Below are 20,449 nucleotides of genomic sequence, written 5' to 3' on the forward strand. Positions count from 1 at the left end.
TATTTTTAACATATAATTATATACTTGTAAATAAATAGAATAAAAAGAAATGATAGGATTCTTTATTATTATTATTATTATTATTATTGGTTTTGGTATAATGTGTTTTACAATTTACTTGTGAAATCAAATTTAATTACTGTCTATACATGATGATTTGTATTCCCGTTCTTTTTGTTCATTTTCTTCTTGTTTGTCTAATTTTCGTTTTTTACGAATTTCAAATTTTTCTTTTTTTAATTCGTCAGGATCACAACGAGGTCTTTCCAGAACCTTTTTATATTTTGCCAATCTTGTTTCTTTACCACCTCCCAAGACTATTGTCGTCGTCCCTGCTTGATTATGGTCATGACGACTGCGATTTTTGACAAATTCTTCAACTGTATTAATTGAGTTATCAATCATTCTTACTGGAAGCTTTCCTACTTTTGTTAGATAATATTGACATGTGAGACTGCGTATCATCTGCACTGTCCATTCTTCGGTATAATGTTGATATGTTCGATAAGGTGAGGGCAAAGATTCATAAGATAAAGTCTTTGAAGAATAGATCCAATTTAGTTCTTTAAAATGGCAATCGTATAATACTAAAGGTAAATCACTAGCCATAGGGAAATCAGGCTTCGAAGGTACCTTCTCAATATCCAGCAAATCACGTACTACCTCTGGCTCCTCTAAACCCTGTCCTACCAAGAAAAGTATGGACATCATGAATCGTACTTGATGCCATAAAAATGCAGTCCCCTTTAACTCAACTTGATAAAAATCAGTCCCTTCACCAATACGGTCTGTCTGAGTATGCTCAACGGGGTCAATTCTCATGGACATGATTGTGCGTTCATAACTGGTTATATTCTTTGAAGGATCCATTTTGCAAAAATTACGAAAATCGTGCTGACCCTCAAAGTAACGACAGGCTGTTCTCATGCGCTCAATCTCCATCTTACCACGTGCAAAAAAATAGCGATAGGTGCGACCAACACAATCAAAGCGAGCATTAAAATCGTCTTTCACGGGTGCCCAAGCGAGGACACGAATATCTGAAGGTAACATTCGATTCAGGGTATCAATATAAGGTAGCTCTTGATCAGGTGTCAAAGGTTCTTCAGGGTTATCTGATTGTTGGAGCTTCTTCGATCGTACCTTTAAAGCAATCACTTGTCCTAAACCACTTACACCTTTATCTGTTCGTCCACAACGACTATAGTCACTTTCTTCCATATTCTCTATCAATCGGCACGTCTTTAAAGCCTTAAAGAGCTGATCTTCCACAGTTGGAATGGCTTCAGGCTGTCCCTGACTTGCATAGCCTGAATAATTCCATCCTAAATAAGCGATACGAAAAGCTACTTTGCGTGTTGTATACTTTGACATGTCAAATGGTCTTTTTTCGCCACGTTGGTTCTTCTTTTTGGGTAATCGAGTGCCATCTGATTCAGGTACATTGTTACTTGATTGATTTGTTTTGTCTAAATTGACATTATTTTTGGCAAGTTGTGCTTCCAACTCATGTATGCGTTCAATGAGCTGTTCTCTACTGAACTCGTTATAATTGGAGTTCATCTAGTATATTCTATCCTTTTATATATTTATATATATATATATGTGTGTGTGTATGTATGTATGTATAGACAAGAAAATGTGCATATCAGAAATCAAACTACATAAAAAATTAACCATACAAGCCACTGGTCGTCAAAGCCACCATCTTGTCGAAACAAAATAAAAATAATTATGCATATATAAATAAATATTTTTTTTTTTTTTAGCTTGATTATAAAAAATGACAGATTTCGAAGAAAAGGGGAACGCATTTTTGAATTGGCTTAAGGATAATGGCACTACATTGAGTGAAAGTATCGCTTTTAAAGATTATCGTTCTGAAAATGCAGGTCGAGGGGTTGTTGCTACCAAAGATATTAAGGTAGTTCAAACATGAAGAATAAAAAAAAAAAAGAAAGAGAGAGAGAGAGAAAATAAAAGACTTAAAAAATATTTATAGGAAGGAGAACTCTTATTTTCACTTCCTAGAACAATTTTATTATCGCAATATACTACCTTTTTAAATAAAACGGAAGGAATATCAGAAGACTTGGCCAAATTATCAGGCTGGAGTCCACTTATTGTTTCAATGATGTATGAAAGTCAAAAAAAGGACTCATTCTGGAAACCTTATTTTGGTAATACTTTTTTTTTTAAGTAATGCCTTCGATAATCTTAAAAGTTAAAAAAAAAAAATAGACATTTTACCTCGTAGTTTCTCTACACCTATGTTTTGGGATGAAAATGATTTAAAAGAACTGAAAGGCACAGACATTATTGGTAAGAAAACAATCATCTTTGTTTGCTTATGTGTATATATATTGTATTCTTATTAGCCATATAAATAGCAAAAATTGGTAAATCTGATGCCGAGGAGACTTTTAAAAAAGAAATAAAACCATTTATGGAGGTAAGCTTAAAATTTATTCAAAAATAAATAAATAAATAATGATGTTTTGTTTAGAAATATCCTCACATTTTTGATGAAAATGTGCATAATCTTGAATTATTCCATATCTGTGGCTCATTGATTATGGCATATAGTTTTATTGATGAGCTTGAAAAAAGTGAAAGAGAAGATGCAGAAGAAGAAATGAGTAGTGAAGAAGAAGATGAGGAAGAAGAGGGTGTAATTGTGATGGTTCCTATGGCTGATATGTTAAACCATAAAACAGGGTTTAATAATGCTCGCTTATTTTATGAAGCCGATAGTTTACAAATGAAGGCTATTAAAAATATTAAAGAAGGAGAACAAATTTTCAATACATACGGAGATCTTTGTAATGCAGATTTACTTCGCAAATATGGATTTACAGACGAAAACAATCCATTTGATCTTGTTGAGTTAGACGGGCCTTTAGTTGTTAAAAATTGTTGTACAAATCAAGACGAAAAACTTATTGAACAAAAGGTATACAAATATAAAATACATATTAGATCAAATATATAAAAGGGGCTTTAACCAAATCAATGTATTTAACAGATTGATTTTTTGATGGAAGAAGGGGTTTTAGATGAGTAAGTTTAAAAAGAAAAATTGTACATGTAGTGTTGAGAATAAGACTAATTTACACCTTGTAAAAGATGTTTCGTAATTGATACAGAGCATGAAATTCCGCTAGAACTTATTGTTTCGGGTAAGTCAAAATGTAATTTATTATATTATAGTTTCATTGAAACTACTATTTCTCACATATTCTCAAAAAAAAAGTTCATGTTTTACGTTCAACTCAAAATGAATTTGAAAAGATGCAAGAGAAACAGAAATTACCAAAACCAAAATTAACTATAGAAGCTAAACAAATAATTGAAAATATTCTTAAACAAAGACTAGAAAGATATCCTACTAGCTTAGAGGTATGACGCTCATTTAAAAAAGGAAAAAAAAAGGAAAAAAAAAAGAAAAAAAAAAAAAAAAAAAAAAAAAAAAAAAAAAAAGAGACTGAATAAAAAAACTAAATATTACACATAGGATGATAAAGTACAATTAAAAGATTTAATAAAGGATAACAAAAGAAATGCTTTAAGGGTTCGTATAGGGGAAAAGAAGATTATAGAGTCTACGCTTAAAACACTTGAATCTATGCCTACTGTCTCTGATGGTAATGAAAAAAAAAGACCAGCTAACACGGTGAATAAAAATAGTAATAAAAAACAAAAAAAACATTAAACAAGTGTGATACGATTTCAATAAGTTTAGAATACGTATTTTATAACTGTATAATATCTATTTTACATGATATGACATCTATGTTATACTTGATTGACGATGTATAATACCTTTTATGGTTTTGAGTTATTTAATAAAATTCCAGACTTAGTAACAGAAAATAGAAAAATTATCTAAATTTGGGTATTTATAAAAAAAGCCAATGCATTAACCCAAAAATAGAAAAAAAATATTATAAATATGTCAAAAATCTCTTATTTCCCCTTCCCTTCTTTTTTTTTTTTTCCTCTAATATTATCAATATACGTATATCTTCTTCCTTTTTTTTTTGTTAAATGACAGACATTTCTCTTCCATCTAATGATATTCAAACTACTATTTTAAAGAATCCAGCATTATCATCTTCAGTCAAAATTGGACATAATAACTTTGACAATTTAATTGCTTATACAGCTATCCATGTAAAAACACTCTTGAAATGTTCTAAAGAAAGACATTATTATCAACAACGACTATTACCGACTTTACCTATTTTTATTCGACATATATTTTATCACTGTAAATTAACTCCAACTATCTTAATTATTGCTATAATTTACCTTGGTAGATTAAAAAGTAACTTGCCTCGTAAATCAAGAGGAGGTAAATAATTACATTTATATATCATACATACGTACATATATCAATTCTTTTATCTTTTAAATATGTATAAAAATATTTATATATATATATATGTATGTATATAGAATTTGATACACCTTATAAAATGTTTATTGCTGCTGTTATTTTAGCGTCAAAATTCGCTGAAGATTCAAATAAAATAGCACATTCGATTTATAGACTTGTAGCGCCACTTTATAATCATAAAGAAATTAATGAAATGGAAAGAAGCTTTTTAGGTAAAGTTTATAATGATGTATAATAACAATTTAAGATTCTTCTTTAAACTAATATGTTGTGTAAACAGGAGTCGTACAGGTAATGGAATAAGAAGAACTATAATACTTTAAACGTTACTAAAATAGTGTAAAATAGTATGATTTATTTGTAAATCTTCTTGAAGTTTATCAGTTTGTAGAAGAACATAAAGATATTCTTGGCCTAGAAGTTAGTATTCATTAATTTTATTGGAAGAATATCATAAATACCCCCCCTTCTTTTATTTTATATATGTAATGTATATCTGCATTTAATTTAATTTTACACATAATAGACCTATACTATTTTTTTTCTTTTTTTACTTTGTGCCTAATAGATACAATTATATACGTTTGTATACTTGAATAAAATGTTCTATAAACAATCTTTTTTTTTCTAGTGCTTGGCATTCTATATACATATAAATATATGGATATTTTTTTTTTCTTAGGTTTCAATTTACTATACTGAGTTTTGATAAAGAATGTGCAAGATAGGCTAACAATATCATCTATTCAGATCGTAGCATCAACTATAACTCTTACATCTTATTTAGAATAGACTACTTCTATTTAAATTATTTGATAGACATGGTATATACAAGGATAGACACATGTATAGATACTTGATAGTAGTAGGTTATATGCTATTAAGCTTATAAAGAAGTTCAATATAAAGATTAATACTTTATTCAATTTGAAAAAGAACCTTTTTCTTTCTTTGCTTATTCTGAAATAAGCCATGTAAATGATATATTGATTAAAACATGATTTTACTGCAAAAATAAATAAAATGCAACTTGTACACAACAATATTAGCGGGGATAATAGATTGGATATTAAAGGAAAAAAAAATCTTCACCAAAGTTCAATTTTCCTCTTTTTTTTAATTTTTATTATTATTATTTGTAATTATGTATATTGAAAACTGGGACGAATTCGAAAAAGCAGCCGAGGAATTATATATTGCTAATCCTGAAAGAGTAATTTAGATCTATATTAAAATAATAAAGATAATTTGACAAACTAATATATTTTAAAAGACGCGTTATGTTCATTCATTTCGTCGTAAGGATGGAGATCTTGTTTTAAAAGTTACAGATGATTTAAACGTAAAGTATATTGATATATAAATGTACGTATACATGTAGATATATTAAGTTTTTTTATCAAATAGTGCGTTCAGTACAAGACTAATCAGATGGCAGATTTAAAGAAATTTATAAGTTTGAATAATACATTAATGTTAAAAATGATGAAAAAAGAAATTGGTAAGATTTTTATTATTATAATTACAAAAGAGCTCAACTGATGATGGATTTGATAGATGAAGATACAATGATACCCGATGCCCCTCCAGCTACAGCAGAAAATAAAACTGCTTCACCCAAACAAACACCGAAGGGAAAGAAAGGAAGGAAGAGAAAATAAATATAGAATGTAAAAATAAATTATTGTGTTTATAATAAAAGCACCACATTGCTTTCCCCCCCCTCCCCTTTTTTTCTTTTAGTAGTTTAAAAGACATATTGTGTAATATACAAATATGAATAACACATAATATATATGCAGTATGTACTTGTTTTATAAAGTGTTTATTACAGTAGATATATTCATTAATAATAAATTAGTGTTGGTAAGAAAAGACATTCTTTAAATCTATTTACAGTTATTAGTTTTCAGAAAAACACACACACATTAAAATGAAAACTTACAGCCATCTTCTTGAGCAAGACGGTTAAGAGAGTCATCAGACTCAGCTTCCTTACGGACGAAACCGCAGAAAGCATAAGTGGAGAAGGTGTTAGTGGCGCGACCTTCAGCATCAACATCAGCAACGTTGATTTGAACAGAAGCGTGATCCTTGGCAGTGATGAGACGGTTGGTGGCAGAACTATTAGACCAAAATAAGTATGATGCAAATGAACATTTGGATATCATTAGTAATTTACCACTTGCGAGGAATGTAAAGATCGATAAGTTGGCCTTCAGAATTCTCCATTTTTATTTATGTGACGAAAGAGAGGGAGCTCCAACATTTTTGACTACTTAGGAAATCAATATACTAAATTTTTTTTTTTTTTTCATTAGCTTAGCCAAGCCACTCAAAAAAAAATAACAACTTACATTTATTATTAATAAAATTTAAAACCCAATAAGCACATATTAAAATTGCCTGAGGAAGTTTTTTTTTTAACCTTGATGGACTCAAGTGAGGGGGTAAATAATAGAATCAGGTTTAACAGAACTATCGGATTATCGACTGTTAAGGGCGTATGCAACTAATCGAGGAGCTACTGAACAAAGGTTGCTAATAGTGATAGTGATGGTTCTTTTTTATGTTGAAAGTGATCGACTTCATATAACAGAAGTTGAATAGTTTGACAACACTTATTCCACTAATAGTGACGACTGTGAGATATTTAGTTAATGGTGCGAGTTGGTAACATATTTAATAGGAACAAAATAAGATTATTAGATATGTTTGGTGGTAACTAAAGGCAGCGGTAGATATTGAGTCATTGGGATTACGTGAGTTTTGGTGAAAATGTGGGATAGGTGCCAAATACAAAAAGTGGGATAGTTATTGATAAGTCATTCAAGACGGTACCGGATACAATGGTCATGTTTGACAAAAGACATAAGTAGCCATAAGATAGAAACAAGAGAAACAGAGCGTTGATACTGTGAAATCAACTTGGAATTTCGAGGGGTAGTCTGTAGATTGTTTAGGTCCTCTTGGCGATATTCAACAATAGCTTGATATAGGTTTTTGTGTTTCTTTTCTTTCTATTTACTAAAATATTTTTTTTTTTTTTTTTTTTTTTTTTTTTTTTTTTTTTTTTTTTTTTTTACTATGAGAATATCAATATTAAAGGCTTGCTGACTACAAACAAGATTCATCATTTGCTATAGTCAATTGATTAAAAAGAATGTAATATCATATGCTTACCGTATCTGCAAATAAAGTTACTATAAATTTTCTTGTTTGATCGTTATCCCAACCTCGAAAGCCATTTTAGTTATTGATCTTGTTTACCCAGTTATCAATTATGAAGATATTCTTAGCGCCATCCTATTTCCCATATTTAGCTACTACCAAGTTAATATCTTTGATATCATTATTTCTTTGTTTTCATTACTGTTCAAGTTTATTATTAGTCTGTTTAAAGTGTTTGTTAACAGGTTAGCCATATGTTGCATATTATCAATATTACTGCTCATAGATGGAACTCCACTGCTTGTGTTATAATTGTTATTATCACTTATGTACCCATTGATGTTGTTATTGATGCCGAATATCGTTTCTAGAAAAAAAAATTTGTTTGCTTAATTTTACCAGTGTATTCTTTACGCTTCTTCTTTGTTATACGCATTCTACTTTTCTTCTTATCTGTTTTCTATTGATTGCTGTCCTTAGTCTGTTAAATCCTATGATGACGTCTTCTTTATCAATTAGAGCAATTAATATTTGATCTTCAATTTCAAGAGATTTTTTTTTTATGCTTATAATTAATTGAATCAAACTTGCTTTCTTCCATATATATAATTCAACAGAATATGACTACTCTATCGGATACTACCAACTGTTAGATCCGATCAATAAGTTGTAATATTTATTATGAAACAAACTTCAATTATCATTTTTGGTATAGTGGTCAAAAAGAACGTCTCCTTATTATTATTTTAAACTATTGATATATGTATATAAAAGGTTGCTTTTTATTAATCTATATTTACTTATCATTATAAGATATACACAAAAAAAATTGTATTACACCATAAGGATTAAGTTATCATTAATCAAATTAACAAAAGTAATAAGAAGTATGAAATACAGATTATAAAAAATACAACACCATTCATCTCAGGGCAACACAGATGAAAAAATAAAGAAAAAAAGAATGCTGGTAGCAGGAATCGAACCTGCGTCAACACGGCCACAACGTGATGTACTGCCACTATACTATACCAGCTCTTGTCGTTTTGACAAATCGTAAATAATATATAAGTATATACCTTCCTAATTAGGAAAAAAATCACGTGACTTACCGCACTTTCCCGGGAATGATTGTCTTAATTTAATTTAGGTTATTATATTACTTTTAAGTAGAAAATAATTATCTAGAAGGAGTTATAGTATCATTTTATGAATAAAATTGTCATGAGCTGACTTTGACTTATAATGTCATGTTTCATGATTAAACATGCGAATCATAAATTTATTTAAGAAATTCTATCCTAACTCTCTCTTGATCCGCTCCATCTAATAATATTAAAATCACTAACACTTCGTTGTCAACAATATACCTAATTCGGTCGTAACTAACACTTTTCTGATTCACATCTTATCCTTAGACCTCTTTAACAATTCTTATAAATACCCAACAATTTAAATTCATAAATAAAATAATTAACTTTAGAACTATTGTTCGGTCTCGTTGACTCTTTTTGTCTTAATATTAATTTTTTATTTTCTAATATTTTTTTTATTTGATATTCTAAAAAAGAAATATCACAAAAATAAAGGTTAATAATGTACGAGTATTAATATATATTGTGAATATGGATGATAAGCAATAATATAACAAATTTTATTTGATAATATAATGATAGACAGAGAATGATTATAGTATCTGTTGTGTATATAATGATGTATTACATAATATCTTATAATGTACAAATCAGAGTCATGAAGAACCGAATGATATTATAGTTATTAGTTATACACTTTATGCATACAATATTATTTGATTTCAGTTTATAAGACATTCTTGTGATGAGAAAAAATAATGTTATAATAAATACTAACTCTACGAAATAATGATAAGGAAAACATAGTGTAAGGAGCTATTAATGATAAAGATATATGAATTGTAGATTATACCTATTAGTTATATATATATTATTGTTATAATATTGTCTAAAATACTAATTTATAAATATAATCATATACTATCTATGTTAACTTTATTCTAATTGGATACACTATATAATATAATGAAATTCATTTAAGTAGTACATTGAGGAATGAATATAATATAAAGAAGCTGGTTAAAATATAAATCTATATATCAAAAGTGTCTTTCCTATATCATTCACAAGTATGAACAAACGAGATTTCATTATTTTGTTTCAAGAAAAATAACCGGCTAGATCAAGCACCAATAATTTAATATTTATTAGAGTTAACTGAGATTAATTCTCAGTCAGGGCAAAGACTAGAGCTCTAACACAATAATTTTAATTGTTCTATGGGAAATATTCTTCTTTCAAGATATCTTCACTCTGTTCCTGTCTCGAAGTAACCCGTTCTCCACAAGATATAAATAAGGATCCATTTTGCACTCATCTTTTGAAAATTCAGTTTTTCATTTTTAATTTTTTAATTTTTAATTTTCATTTTTTTATTGATAATAAAAGTTTTATAAAGTTTTCACAGATTTATTCTGTCTTATTCTTTTGTTATCTTTGTCTTATCAACAGTATCAAGTATCATTATAGACATACTTGTGTCTTTTGTATATATCTATTTTTATAACTAATACGTGTACTCTGAGTGGAATCAATTTTTTACGCGTACTTGTTGTTATAGAACAAGCTCTGGATATAATCATGAGTAATATTATAATAGATGAATTACATAATACAGGATAAAATATAAGCCTGAATATGAAATAAAACTCTGTATATAACATCTTGTAAATAATATAAAACTTATTGACATCCAATTGTCTAGATGTATCAATTATAAGACATCGTATCATTTCTAAATATTTATTTTTATAACCTTGATAAAGGATTCAGGTCGTCTTTGATCCAATAAAATAAAACATAAAAGATATCAGGAACATATACTCAGATTAAACAATATTTTTTATATTTAAAACTTGATCAGATCATTACAACACCCAATAGATAATCCATAGATCAGTCTCTTGAATCAACAAGACGTATATCCGAATACTAACACTGTTTCATGACTCATGTTCTTTGACGGTTATTTTTATTTCTTTGATTCAGGATTCATTAATATAAATACAAGCAGTTGTTTAGACACAAAATAATCTTTAACTTCTTTCTTTAGCTTTTCTTTTAACTTTATTTATTGAATAAAAAACAGTCTCAAACTATACTTCCTTTTGTTCCCTTTCTCTCTTTTTATTTTGTCTTTTATCTTTTATTTACCTTCCATCACACTTGTATTATCCCAGTTTATCTTACAAAGTTATTTTTATAAGTTTATATTAGATATAGGACTTTTATTAATTATTTTTTCTATACAAGAGTATATATATATATTTTATATGTGTAGAAACAGAATCATCACAGAAGTGCACTATACGTTCTATCATGACTATTTATCTTATTGAATTAAGTTATAAATCTTACAACCATGACATCTGGTAAAAGTGAAGGTTTGATTGAAGGCCTCTATGTTGTCTATCAACGCAAACCTTACAGTTTCGTAATCCCTACATAGAGTACATTAAACTCACATAGAATACATTAAAATATACTTGTATCATATGATTTAACTTACTGAAGCCACTGGATTAAGTCATTAGTATTGGTCGTTAATCCGGCAAAATCAACTACGACAATCGCAATTGGCTTGCTGGAAGTAGACAAAAACTGTAACATGTCTATATTGTATGATAAACTAAGCAATTACATTATATATATATATATATATATTTAGTGTATAATACCTTGTGTATTTCCCGAAGTCTTTGGCACATGGATGGGGTTGGCTGTGTCACGGTCTGCAAATGGTTGCTTAGATCTACAAGAGTACGACGCAAATACCATATCAACAGAGGAATTTTGGACTAGTCTATCCACCATCGACTCCAAGAGTCGAAGTCTTGTGCTGGCATCCTCCTTCCCTGGTGATTTGCGTACGTAACCAATTACTTGGTACATACCCTTTTTCAAATCTTCAATCCGTGCTTTGAATTCTTGGCCCACATTCAACATTATCTTGGCTATCGATTCTGCGTATAAATATATAATTATATGAATATACTTTCACGCGCTGCGAGAGTATATTTACCCCGATGTTCTTTCTTGAGCACCCAGAGCAGTCGACGCCTTGTCTTTTGATCATTCTTTTGATATTTACGTTGTTGTTCGACAGCAACAAAGTCAAGCTTAGCCATTCCACACCAAGTAGAAAATGATTTCACTGACTTGTCATCAAACAGATCAGTGATAATAATTGTTTCTGAATAAATTTCTTTCATTGACATTAACTTGCTCTTGAAATTTTTTTGATTAGGTGGTGCACTGGCTAGACACATTTGATTCATATAATTTATAATTTGACTGCGATTTTCTAGTAAAGTTATAAACATTAATATATGATGTATACCATAATTTGCCAAAACAATTTCCATATTCACTTACTAAGTATCACCATATCCGCAGATATCTCTGCTTTTTGATGATGATCATTATACAGATGATAATAAGCTGGGTCGCCATGAATCTTTACCTTTGTTTGTAGCATCGGTTTCTTTGGATCTTCAGTGTAGCATATATCCAACCCGCAGAATGAATCAAGTCTCACTGCGGGTTTTTTCGCAGCTTCATCAGTAATCTCTTCGTTGTAGAAGATGCACAGAGCATCATTACGGGAGACGTCTGTCATAGAGGATTGGTCAATGAAAAAAGGATGGTCAATGAAAAAAGGATGGTCAATGAAAAAAGGGTGGTCAATGAAGAAAGGGTGGTCAATAAAAAAAAAAGGTTGTTTAAAAAAAAAAGATTGTTTAAAAAAAAAGGTTGTTTCTAAAAAAAAAAAGTTGGTCCGCGATAAGAAAGGTCGGACAATGAAAAAAGGGGTTGGTCATACAACAAGAAAGGTTGGTCCAGGTTGGTCCATATTGGTCAATGTTGGTCCATCGGAAGAAAGGTTGTACAATAAAAAAAAAGTTGGTCCAGGTTGGTCCACATAAAATTCTCTGATTGGCTGTAGTTTAGTGTAACAGTGATTTTTTTTGGAAAAGGTTGATCAAGGTTGGTTCATGCTATGATTAAATGATTTATTTATTAAAGGAAAAAAAAAAGCGGTCATAATGAGCACAATAGTTTAAATAATTACATTGTCCGAACCAGTTCGTGAAGTTAAGAGTAAAAAAAAAACCTCCTAAAAAGCAAGGGATGAAAGAAAAATAGATAAAAAGAAAAAAAATTCGGAAACAAGACGGAAACACTAGCATTTTTATCATTGCAACCATTTCACCAAACTAGCACCGATATCAGTTGGAGAGGGGGGAAGATCTTCATCATGGAAAATATGATCCAATTCATGTAAGATCAGGCAAATTTCAGGCCAACGTACAGACCAGGAAGAGATGGATGGAACATTTTTGGTTTTTTCAGGGGTAATAAATTTAGTAAGAAAGAAGGAGTGTCTTTTATGGATCTAGGCATTTGTAGACAACGGTGTGTGTGCAGACATTCGGTAGCATGGACACGAGAAAGATTAACTGCAGGATGGAAAAGACAGGTACGAGGTTTTCCACCAGGGAGCCAACCAAGACGCCAGCGGAGTACCTGACTACGCTCCATACGTGTCATTGGGAGCCATAAAATAGGATCAATTACTGGTCCATAATACAAAAGGTTGGTCCATGATACAAAAGGTTGGTTAAAATTCTAAAAAACCTTTCCTTAGACAAATTTCAAAGTTTAATGAGTATAATTAACACCAAGACTCGCTGCCATGAGTGATCTGGTTCTTTGTTATACAAATGACCCGATACTGCCAATGCTCATGTCACTGATAAGAATGCAATCTAATCCTTCAGAATATTGTAAGCATCCTTCATTGCTGACAAATAACTCAGACTTGTAGTTTTACAATCTCTGTCTGTATTTATCTGTTTTGTGTCGCTGTCGATAAATGTTGCTCGTTGTCACCATTGGGTAGATATAATACTCTTTAATATTCTGATAAGAAATAAATCTCAATATGTTGATAATTCAAATACAATTAATGCTGGCTACGTTTTTCTTTAAACATATCATAAAACTAGTTTATGGAATACATTTCATATTGTGTAAATGATTATATTCGTATTCTTTCTTGTACATGACTTGAATATCATTTATATGAAGTTGTCCAATTATTTGAATAAATTGGTCATACATTTATATGGATTACACTTGACAGATTGAGAATGGCAAATATCAACAATGAACATGTGAATGAAATAATATTAGAACAACACTTTTACTTTTGTATACACATATTAATCTACACTATATGTAGATGAGGCTGTTTTTCATATTAACTCGAGAAACAATTAGCTAGATCCACTGTTGGAACACTGCTGAAAACCAAGTCGCCATCCCATACAATTATTGGTGCTATACATTCGTCTAATGTTATCCATGTTGTTTTGAGGAAATCACCACCAGAAAAGGAGAAGCCGCTAGAAAACAAAAAAAAAAAGGAAATGGTAGTTGCAAAGAAAAAGAGAAAATTGAACAAAGACAAAGAACGAGCTATAAGTGGGATCATTATACAGGAACCCACTATAAGTAATGTCGATGAAAACAATAAGTCAATAGCAGGAAGCACAACCACCGCTCACTTTATCAAGTTCATGAATGAACTTCTTGATGCCATAGATCTTGATAAAAGCTTAAAAAAAAACTATCTTGTTATGGATAATTGTTCAATCCATAAATCGAAGCCAATGATTAAAAAAATTGAAAGCAGTATAGAGTGATATTTTTAACCCCTTATTCGCCTGAATTGAATCCCATTGAGCTAGTCTTGAGTTATAATAATGGGGGTGGGGGGGATTGAAGCATCAGCAATTAATGACTGTAGAGAATTTGTCAAACAGAATTGCCGAAGCTTATCAGGAGAATATATTTTATAGTTTTTCTCCCTTTCTTCTTGAAGCCACTTCGTTCATAGTCCCATCAAGTTCACCTCTCATTTGTTCTTGCTCAGATGGTTGAGCCTGTTAGTACTTTCGCAATGTCGTAAGAGTTCCTAAATGAAATGGATCAACCTCTTCAATTCATTACATAGCATCATTGCCTTGTTCGTCGAAAATCTTTCCTTGTCCGTTTTCATAAAAAAAAAGGTAGTCATCTTAGTTTTAGATTGAAGGTAAAAAAAAAAAAAAGTTACTTGTGATTTAATTTCACAAAAAAAAAAGCTGATTTTTTTTTTTAGAAAAATGCAAATCAGTCTATGAAAAAGCCGCAGTTTGATTAATTTGATGCTGCGTTCATTGTCTTTTATGTTTATCAGACATTATAAGAAATATATCAAGCTTTTGCTTTTGCTTTGGATTTTTATATTAAGTTTGTTTATTTATTTATTTTTTATATTTGAAATGTGAATAAGAAACGTAATTGAATAATTAGAAAGACAAACGGCATATAGAATTTTTAATAGAGATATTCTTGTAACTTATATCTTTGTCTCAATACAAGCAGCAAGAAGAACATAAAAGTTTTATATAAATATATATGCATATATATATATATATTACGCTTAAACACCGTGAATGTACTATTCGAGATACAGAATATATAATGTAGACTAATGAATATTTGGGTGCATTTTTTATTTTATTTTTTCAAATGTATAAATAAGAAGCCCTTATTTTTAAAAAGTTATTACATTATAGTTTTATTAAGCATGCGTAATAGTTTTTACAATAATGGTTAAAAAAAGTAAAAAGTATATGGGAATGAAATTGTATAAAAAGGCAGTTAGGGTCGTGGCTGATTATCAAGCATATAATTACCAGGAATCAAGCCCCTCTGACCAGCATTAACGGGACCTAAACGTTCAGCTTCCCACCATCCATCCATTTGTTTACGAATAATACCAAGGACTTCATCAGCAAAAAAGGACATTTCTCCTTCAATCTATATATATAAAGAATAGTTAGTATTTTTTATAAACTAAATATGTTCAATTTATTTACAGTTGCCTCAAACGGCCATTGAGCTTTTGCATATCCAACAAACTGATTGTGATCTGGCATATAATTTTGTGATGTTGTAGCCACTGTTTGCCGTGTGTGCATTGCAGTGGGGTTATTCACGTAATAATTTTTTAGATCAGATTGTGAAAGTTCTGTTGAAGGTTGTTGATGCATTATATGTTGACTCAAGGGACGTTCTTGCTGTGCAGCAGCTTCTTTCTCCTTCTTTTTTTCTTTTTTATTAGCAAAAAATCCTAATGAAAATCTTCCGGTTTTACTTTCTTTCGATTTTCCAGATGGTTCTAGATTGTGTTTGTTTTTACCAAACCGTTTTTTGGTATCACTTTCTTCATCATGCGATTGAAGAGTTTCTTGTTGCTCTGAAGCTTTAGCACCACCATGAGGATGAATCATATTAGGTGGTAAATGTTTTTGATGCCCACTAAAAGAGTAAGGTTCTGTTACCATATTATTGCCAGATATTATTCCTCTATTATAATTATTCATAGCACCTTCCTGATAGTGTTCATCTTGCCAAGGTGCTGGACGTATACCTCCATCTTCTAGTAATCCATTTTGATTGCTGATATATCCTCGCATAGTATTTTGTTTATCATCCATATTTAGCTGTTGTGGTGATTGTTTATTCTCTTCTACTTTTTGATCTGCAGAGGGAGGTTTGATGGAATTAGGGATTTCGATTTTAAGGGGAACAGCAGGTTTATGTACTTTTGGTATGTGTTTCTGTGGCACATTGTTTTTCCCAGAGTTAGTTACACTGTCTATTATCGCTGGTGCTACATCATCAGTCTGTTCAGATTGTTGGTTGTTATGAACCGTTATTGCAGCTTCTTTCATATTGATTCTGGTAGAGACTGCTGTTCCGTCAAACATGGTTGCATTTAATGTACGCACGGGTAATTGTTGAGGTCGACGAATAGATGAAATAACCCATTTTTCATCCTTGGGTGGTGGTCGTGGTAACCTGTTTTGATATTCATTTATTTTCTTATCCTCCTCATTTTCTTCGTCTTTAATGTCCATATCATAGCTGTTTATCAAAGAGGGAGAAGTCGTCGTTTGTTGTACAGATGAATTTTCAGACATGATTAATGATGACGTACGAACATTGACAGTAGGCCTTTGTTGATTGTTAAGTGCTGTCTCTGGAAGGGTACTACGCAATCCAGTTTTTTCTTTGGAAGTAACAGAGGATGTATTGTAGCTAGGATTCGGCATTGGCTTATATTTATTATTTTCTAATTCAGGATTAACGATAAAATCACTATTATTATTAATCGAATCAAGTGAAGATATGTTGTGTGTCTCAGTTGTTAGAAGGGGTGCAAGTTGAACTATAGAATTGTCTTTTTCTTCTTTAGCCAAATCAAGTTGACTTGATTTTTGTTCCTTATTCATACTTGATGCGTTATGGCTTCTATCCGAGAAATCATCTGGTGCAGAATGAGATTTTTCTGAAGAATTCTTTTTGGTAGTGCTGGCGGTAGAATTGTTTTTTATTAAAGAGGGATGATTACTAGCTATTATTTTATCTTCTCCTGATGAAGCTGGAGGTGTCATGACTTCTTGATTATTAGAACTCTCTTGATTTAGAATTTGTTCGACCTCTTTAATAGCTGTACTAACAGGGCCATTACTTTGATCTGTCGTATATGTTGCAGTAGGTATCATTTGTGGTCGATTATTAAGAGCTAGTTCACTTTTTTCATCAGAAGATTGAGCTACCTTATTTTCAGCCTTTGGTGCCGTTACATTTTGGACTTCTAACTGTTGAAGCTGTTGCTCAACTGATTTCAACTCTTCATCAGGATTCGTTATAATTGTAGTAGCGAATGATTGTTGAGAGGGTGAATTTTTATTTCCATTATTTTCCCTAATTGCTCGAGAAATGGATGAAGACAGAGACTGATCTAAATTATTATTCTCATTATTTGACAATGATGAGGTATGAGAGTTCGTAGGATTTATTGAAGGAAAATGATAAAAAGTTTCATATGCCAAGGGGCCTAAATAATGTTATTAAAGAGACATGTTTAGCAATTAATTCCTTGTAAATACCTGGTACTCTATTTCCTGTTCCATAACGCTGTACAAATGCTGTAATATCCTTCTGTACATCGATGAGTTCTAAAGCTGAACGAATACGATCACAACACTAATATATACATACATTTATATCATATAAAATAAGACATTTAATAACGTAATATAGTGTATATTTGTATTAACCTCCTCATCAGTACTGAATGTGCTTGTCATTATATTAGCATAACTAATGATAGAGCGATTGATTCATGTTAAGTTTGTTGATTACTACATACATATAAACTTACGACCAAAGTGTGCTCCTTAAATAAGTCATTCTTTTTATTTCCATTTCTTGAAATATATCTACACTTGATGACCAATTATTTACCCATTCCTTATTTACTGTATTAAAATTATCTACGGATCGCCTATATACTTGCTCTGATACAATATCAGTCTATTTTTTATATATGCATAAATTTAAATTTACCAGCAACCATGACTAATCTCCTTTGTTCTTCAATTTCCTTTTCGATCTATTAAAAATATGGTGAGACAAGGAAAAAAAAAGGAAAAAAAGAAAAAAAAAAAGAGTATCATATTAATCTATTTTTACTTGGGTAGCTTTTTCTGTTAAAAAGTCATCATTATTTTTTAAATCATAAAGATATTTTTCCATCGTTTTAAGCTTTGTACATTCGGTTGAATAATACTCCTTTGTCTAAAGATATACATGTGTATGTATGTATGTATGTATTTGAGTATATATGGAACATAGTGTTGAATATTAGCTTACCCGTACAACATCAGTTTCGTGTAAGCTCCAAAGCTGCCTAGAATTCTCTATCTGTTGCTGATGCTATATTTATATTTAATATAGAACAATAATGATAACAAAAACTACTATTACTACTACTACAAAAAAAAAAGTTTACCATTTTACGCATATCTCTTTGATCTCTTAAAAACCCGTCCAGCGGTGCTTCTAAATGATCTTTTAATTGTTGAGCTAAATCAATATGAGCCCGAGCAGTAATTTCAAGAGTTGCAGGAATACGTGATAAAGTGTCTGCAAAGCTATTTTCCTCAAATATTCCAATCTTATTAATACTTATTGCTAACTTTAAAAGTTTTTCACCATATTCTTGTTCAATATTAGCTCTAATAAAACAAAAACAAAAAAAAAAAAAAAAAAGGTAAGCTTTGTAAGTATAAAGTATAAACGTAATAACAATTACCGAAGTTCATATAACTTTTTGATCTCTTCACATGTGTCTTTTGACTTTCTTAGTCGATTTAAAATGACATCAATGCCTTTATTATGGTCATCCTACACATCTAATTAATTTAATGGGTAAAGATTTTTTTTTTTTTCATTTAATATCTACCCAGAATGCTTCTGAAAAGTTTAAGCCTGGAGGTAATCGTTGTTGGATTGCACCAGAAGCCATTTCAGCTTTTTTTTTAACCAAAAAAAAAAAAAAAAAAAAGAACCTGAATAAAGGTTAAAAATAGATTAAAATAAACACGTATAAAAAAAAAAAAAAAAAAAAAAAAAAAAATAACGATTATCAAAAATTAAGGGCACAACAGTATAGCTGTGAATGGAATTTAAATTTTACAAAAAAAAAGTGTTGTGATAATGGACAATATTTCTTTACTTTTATTAATTAAACTATATCGTTTTGATTGCAATTTTTCTTTTTTAATACTAAAGTGTTAAAGTAATAAATACAAAAAATAATTTTCTCAATCGTTCTCTTTACGTATCCGTAATCACTAATATTCTTTCACGCAATTCTATCTTCTATAATAATAGTCATCATTGTTGAATATTTAATTATATTAAAAAAAAAAGCCAGGATTCTGTATTTTAATTTAACCTATTTGTCCATCTTGTATTGTATTTTACCCTTCAGTGCTCATTACAAGTATCTCTTTTTATTTTGATAATAGAATGAAATATTGGCAGTACAAATGAATTTTATATTAATCATAAAGGTGGCATTCCAGGTAGTAATTGCTTATATCGGGCCAGATGGAAGAATGATGAAAGGAGTGATAATAGTCATATCTACGACTACATTCCTGTCAAAGAATAGTGAGTACATCATAAAGAGTAAAACCCTTCAAATGAAGTAAATCTCGTATCCACTAATGAGAGATCTAAGAACAATAAAAATATCATCATAACGCCAACAAGAGTTCTAAAATAAGAATTGATCATAAACTAGTATTAAAACTTAAGTCCTACTCCACCCTGCTTACATACAATATGACTGTAATCATTATTAAATGAATTGTTATAGCAAAAGAGACCAAATAACGAATTTACGTTTATAAACATATATATATATATATGAGTAACTCTTACCATGTCTCTTTGAAATGATAAATAAGTTATGCTGCCTGTATTGCTCATTTTATTCTTATTGATATATTATCATTTATATGACTATACATTTCTGTTGTATAACATACAATCAATCATAAGCATGGTTTCTTGATATAGCACGAATTACAGCATTTTTTTCGATATACTGATACTCTTCTTTACAGAAACGTATAATTTCAACCTAAAAGGATTAAATATTCATGATCTAATACCAAATATATATGTAAAATCTTATTGTTAAAAAAAACATGAACAAAGTAATTAACTAATTCTTAGAACCATTATTCTGTCTTGTTGATCTCGTCTTTATCAAATTATAACTTGAATTTTTAAAAAAAAATATGACCCATTCAAAAGCTTATTATTCTGTTTGTTTCCTTTTTTTTTCTCGGGGGGGGGAAGGGGAGTTATA

At 30.1% G+C, this 20,449-nt stretch overlaps 8 protein-coding genes and 1 non-coding gene across 9 annotated transcripts; 3 read left to right on the forward strand and 6 right to left on the reverse strand.

Moving 5' to 3' along the window:
* Positions 1 to 35: 35 nt before the first annotated feature.
* BX663DRAFT_506206 (pseudouridine synthase) lies at positions 36 to 1,638 on the reverse strand. Its single transcript, XM_051527162.1, has 2 exons — positions 1,398 to 1,638; positions 36 to 1,365 (listed from the first exon to the last, which is right to left on the reverse strand). Exons 1-2 carry the CDS (start codon positions 1,443 to 1,445, stop codon positions 133 to 135), a joined length of 1,281 nt encoding a protein of 426 aa, XP_051384031.1. The 5' UTR covers positions 1,446 to 1,638; the 3' UTR covers positions 36 to 132.
* Positions 1,639 to 1,783: 145 nt separating this feature from the next.
* BX663DRAFT_432767 (uncharacterized protein) lies at positions 1,784 to 3,405 on the forward strand (the record flags this gene model as incomplete). The annotated part of the gene is made up of 8 exons (XM_051522956.1): positions 1,784 to 1,924; positions 2,003 to 2,180; positions 2,242 to 2,322; positions 2,391 to 2,452; positions 2,507 to 2,953; positions 3,026 to 3,060; positions 3,127 to 3,179; positions 3,254 to 3,405. 8 exons carry the CDS (start codon positions 1,784 to 1,786, stop codon positions 3,403 to 3,405), a joined length of 1,149 nt encoding a protein of 382 aa, XP_051384032.1.
* A 579-nt stretch (positions 3,406 to 3,984) lies between these two features.
* On the forward strand, positions 3,985 to 4,951 carry BX663DRAFT_506209 (uncharacterized protein). The gene is made up of 3 exons (XM_051527163.1): positions 3,985 to 4,354; positions 4,459 to 4,611; positions 4,680 to 4,951. The coding sequence occupies exons 1-3, from the start codon at positions 4,048 to 4,050 to the stop codon at positions 4,700 to 4,702; spliced, it is 483 nt and encodes a 160-aa protein (XP_051384033.1). The 5' UTR covers positions 3,985 to 4,047; the 3' UTR covers positions 4,703 to 4,951.
* A 510-nt stretch (positions 4,952 to 5,461) lies between these two features.
* BX663DRAFT_353809 (signal recognition particle 9 kDa protein) lies at positions 5,462 to 6,194 on the forward strand. Its single transcript, XM_051522179.1, has 4 exons — positions 5,462 to 5,612; positions 5,673 to 5,741; positions 5,807 to 5,900; positions 5,963 to 6,194. The coding sequence occupies exons 1-4, from the start codon at positions 5,544 to 5,546 to the stop codon at positions 6,058 to 6,060; spliced, it is 330 nt and encodes a 109-aa protein (XP_051384034.1). The 5' UTR covers positions 5,462 to 5,543; the 3' UTR covers positions 6,061 to 6,194.
* A 62-nt stretch (positions 6,195 to 6,256) lies between these two features.
* Positions 6,257 to 6,631, reverse strand: BX663DRAFT_432576 (30S ribosomal protein S21e; the record flags this gene model as incomplete). Its single annotated transcript, XM_051522945.1, has 3 exons — positions 6,257 to 6,288; positions 6,345 to 6,523; positions 6,582 to 6,631. 3 exons carry the CDS (start codon positions 6,629 to 6,631, stop codon positions 6,257 to 6,259), a joined length of 261 nt encoding a protein of 86 aa, XP_051384035.1.
* Positions 6,632 to 8,535: 1,904 nt separating this feature from the next.
* Positions 8,536 to 8,606, reverse strand: BX663DRAFT_t69. Its single transcript has one exon. It is a non-coding gene; the product is annotated as a tRNA-His (tRNA).
* A 2,390-nt stretch (positions 8,607 to 10,996) lies between these two features.
* On the reverse strand, positions 10,997 to 11,882 carry BX663DRAFT_432369 (uncharacterized protein; the record flags this gene model as incomplete). Its single annotated transcript, XM_051522929.1, has 4 exons — positions 10,997 to 11,105; positions 11,174 to 11,276; positions 11,343 to 11,519; positions 11,687 to 11,882. The coding sequence occupies 4 exons, from the start codon at positions 11,880 to 11,882 to the stop codon at positions 10,997 to 10,999; spliced, it is 585 nt and encodes a 194-aa protein (XP_051384036.1).
* Positions 11,883 to 12,031: 149 nt separating this feature from the next.
* BX663DRAFT_432348 (uncharacterized protein) lies at positions 12,032 to 12,283 on the reverse strand (the record flags this gene model as incomplete). The annotated part of the gene is made up of 1 exon (XM_051522925.1): positions 12,032 to 12,283. The coding sequence occupies one exon, from the start codon at positions 12,281 to 12,283 to the stop codon at positions 12,032 to 12,034; it is 252 nt and encodes an 83-aa protein (XP_051384037.1).
* Positions 12,284 to 15,230: 2,947 nt separating this feature from the next.
* Positions 15,231 to 19,108, reverse strand: BX663DRAFT_506231 (uncharacterized protein). The gene is made up of 11 exons (XM_051527164.1): positions 19,031 to 19,108; positions 18,881 to 18,972; positions 18,578 to 18,803; positions 18,439 to 18,501; positions 18,259 to 18,363; positions 18,133 to 18,178; positions 17,948 to 18,083; positions 17,844 to 17,886; positions 17,673 to 17,769; positions 15,594 to 17,620; positions 15,231 to 15,534 (listed from the first exon to the last, which is right to left on the reverse strand). Exons 1-11 carry the CDS (start codon positions 19,091 to 19,093, stop codon positions 15,376 to 15,378), a joined length of 3,057 nt encoding a protein of 1,018 aa, XP_051384038.1. The 5' UTR covers positions 19,094 to 19,108; the 3' UTR covers positions 15,231 to 15,375.
* Between the last annotated feature and the right edge of the window lie 1,341 nt (positions 19,109 to 20,449).

The sequence above is a fragment of the Cokeromyces recurvatus genome (assembly GCF_025118155.1).
Source record: "Cokeromyces recurvatus strain NRRL 2243 chromosome Unknown BX663scaffold_9, whole genome shotgun sequence".
Classification (NCBI taxonomy): domain Eukaryota; kingdom Fungi; phylum Mucoromycota; class Mucoromycetes; order Mucorales; family Mucoraceae; genus Cokeromyces; species Cokeromyces recurvatus.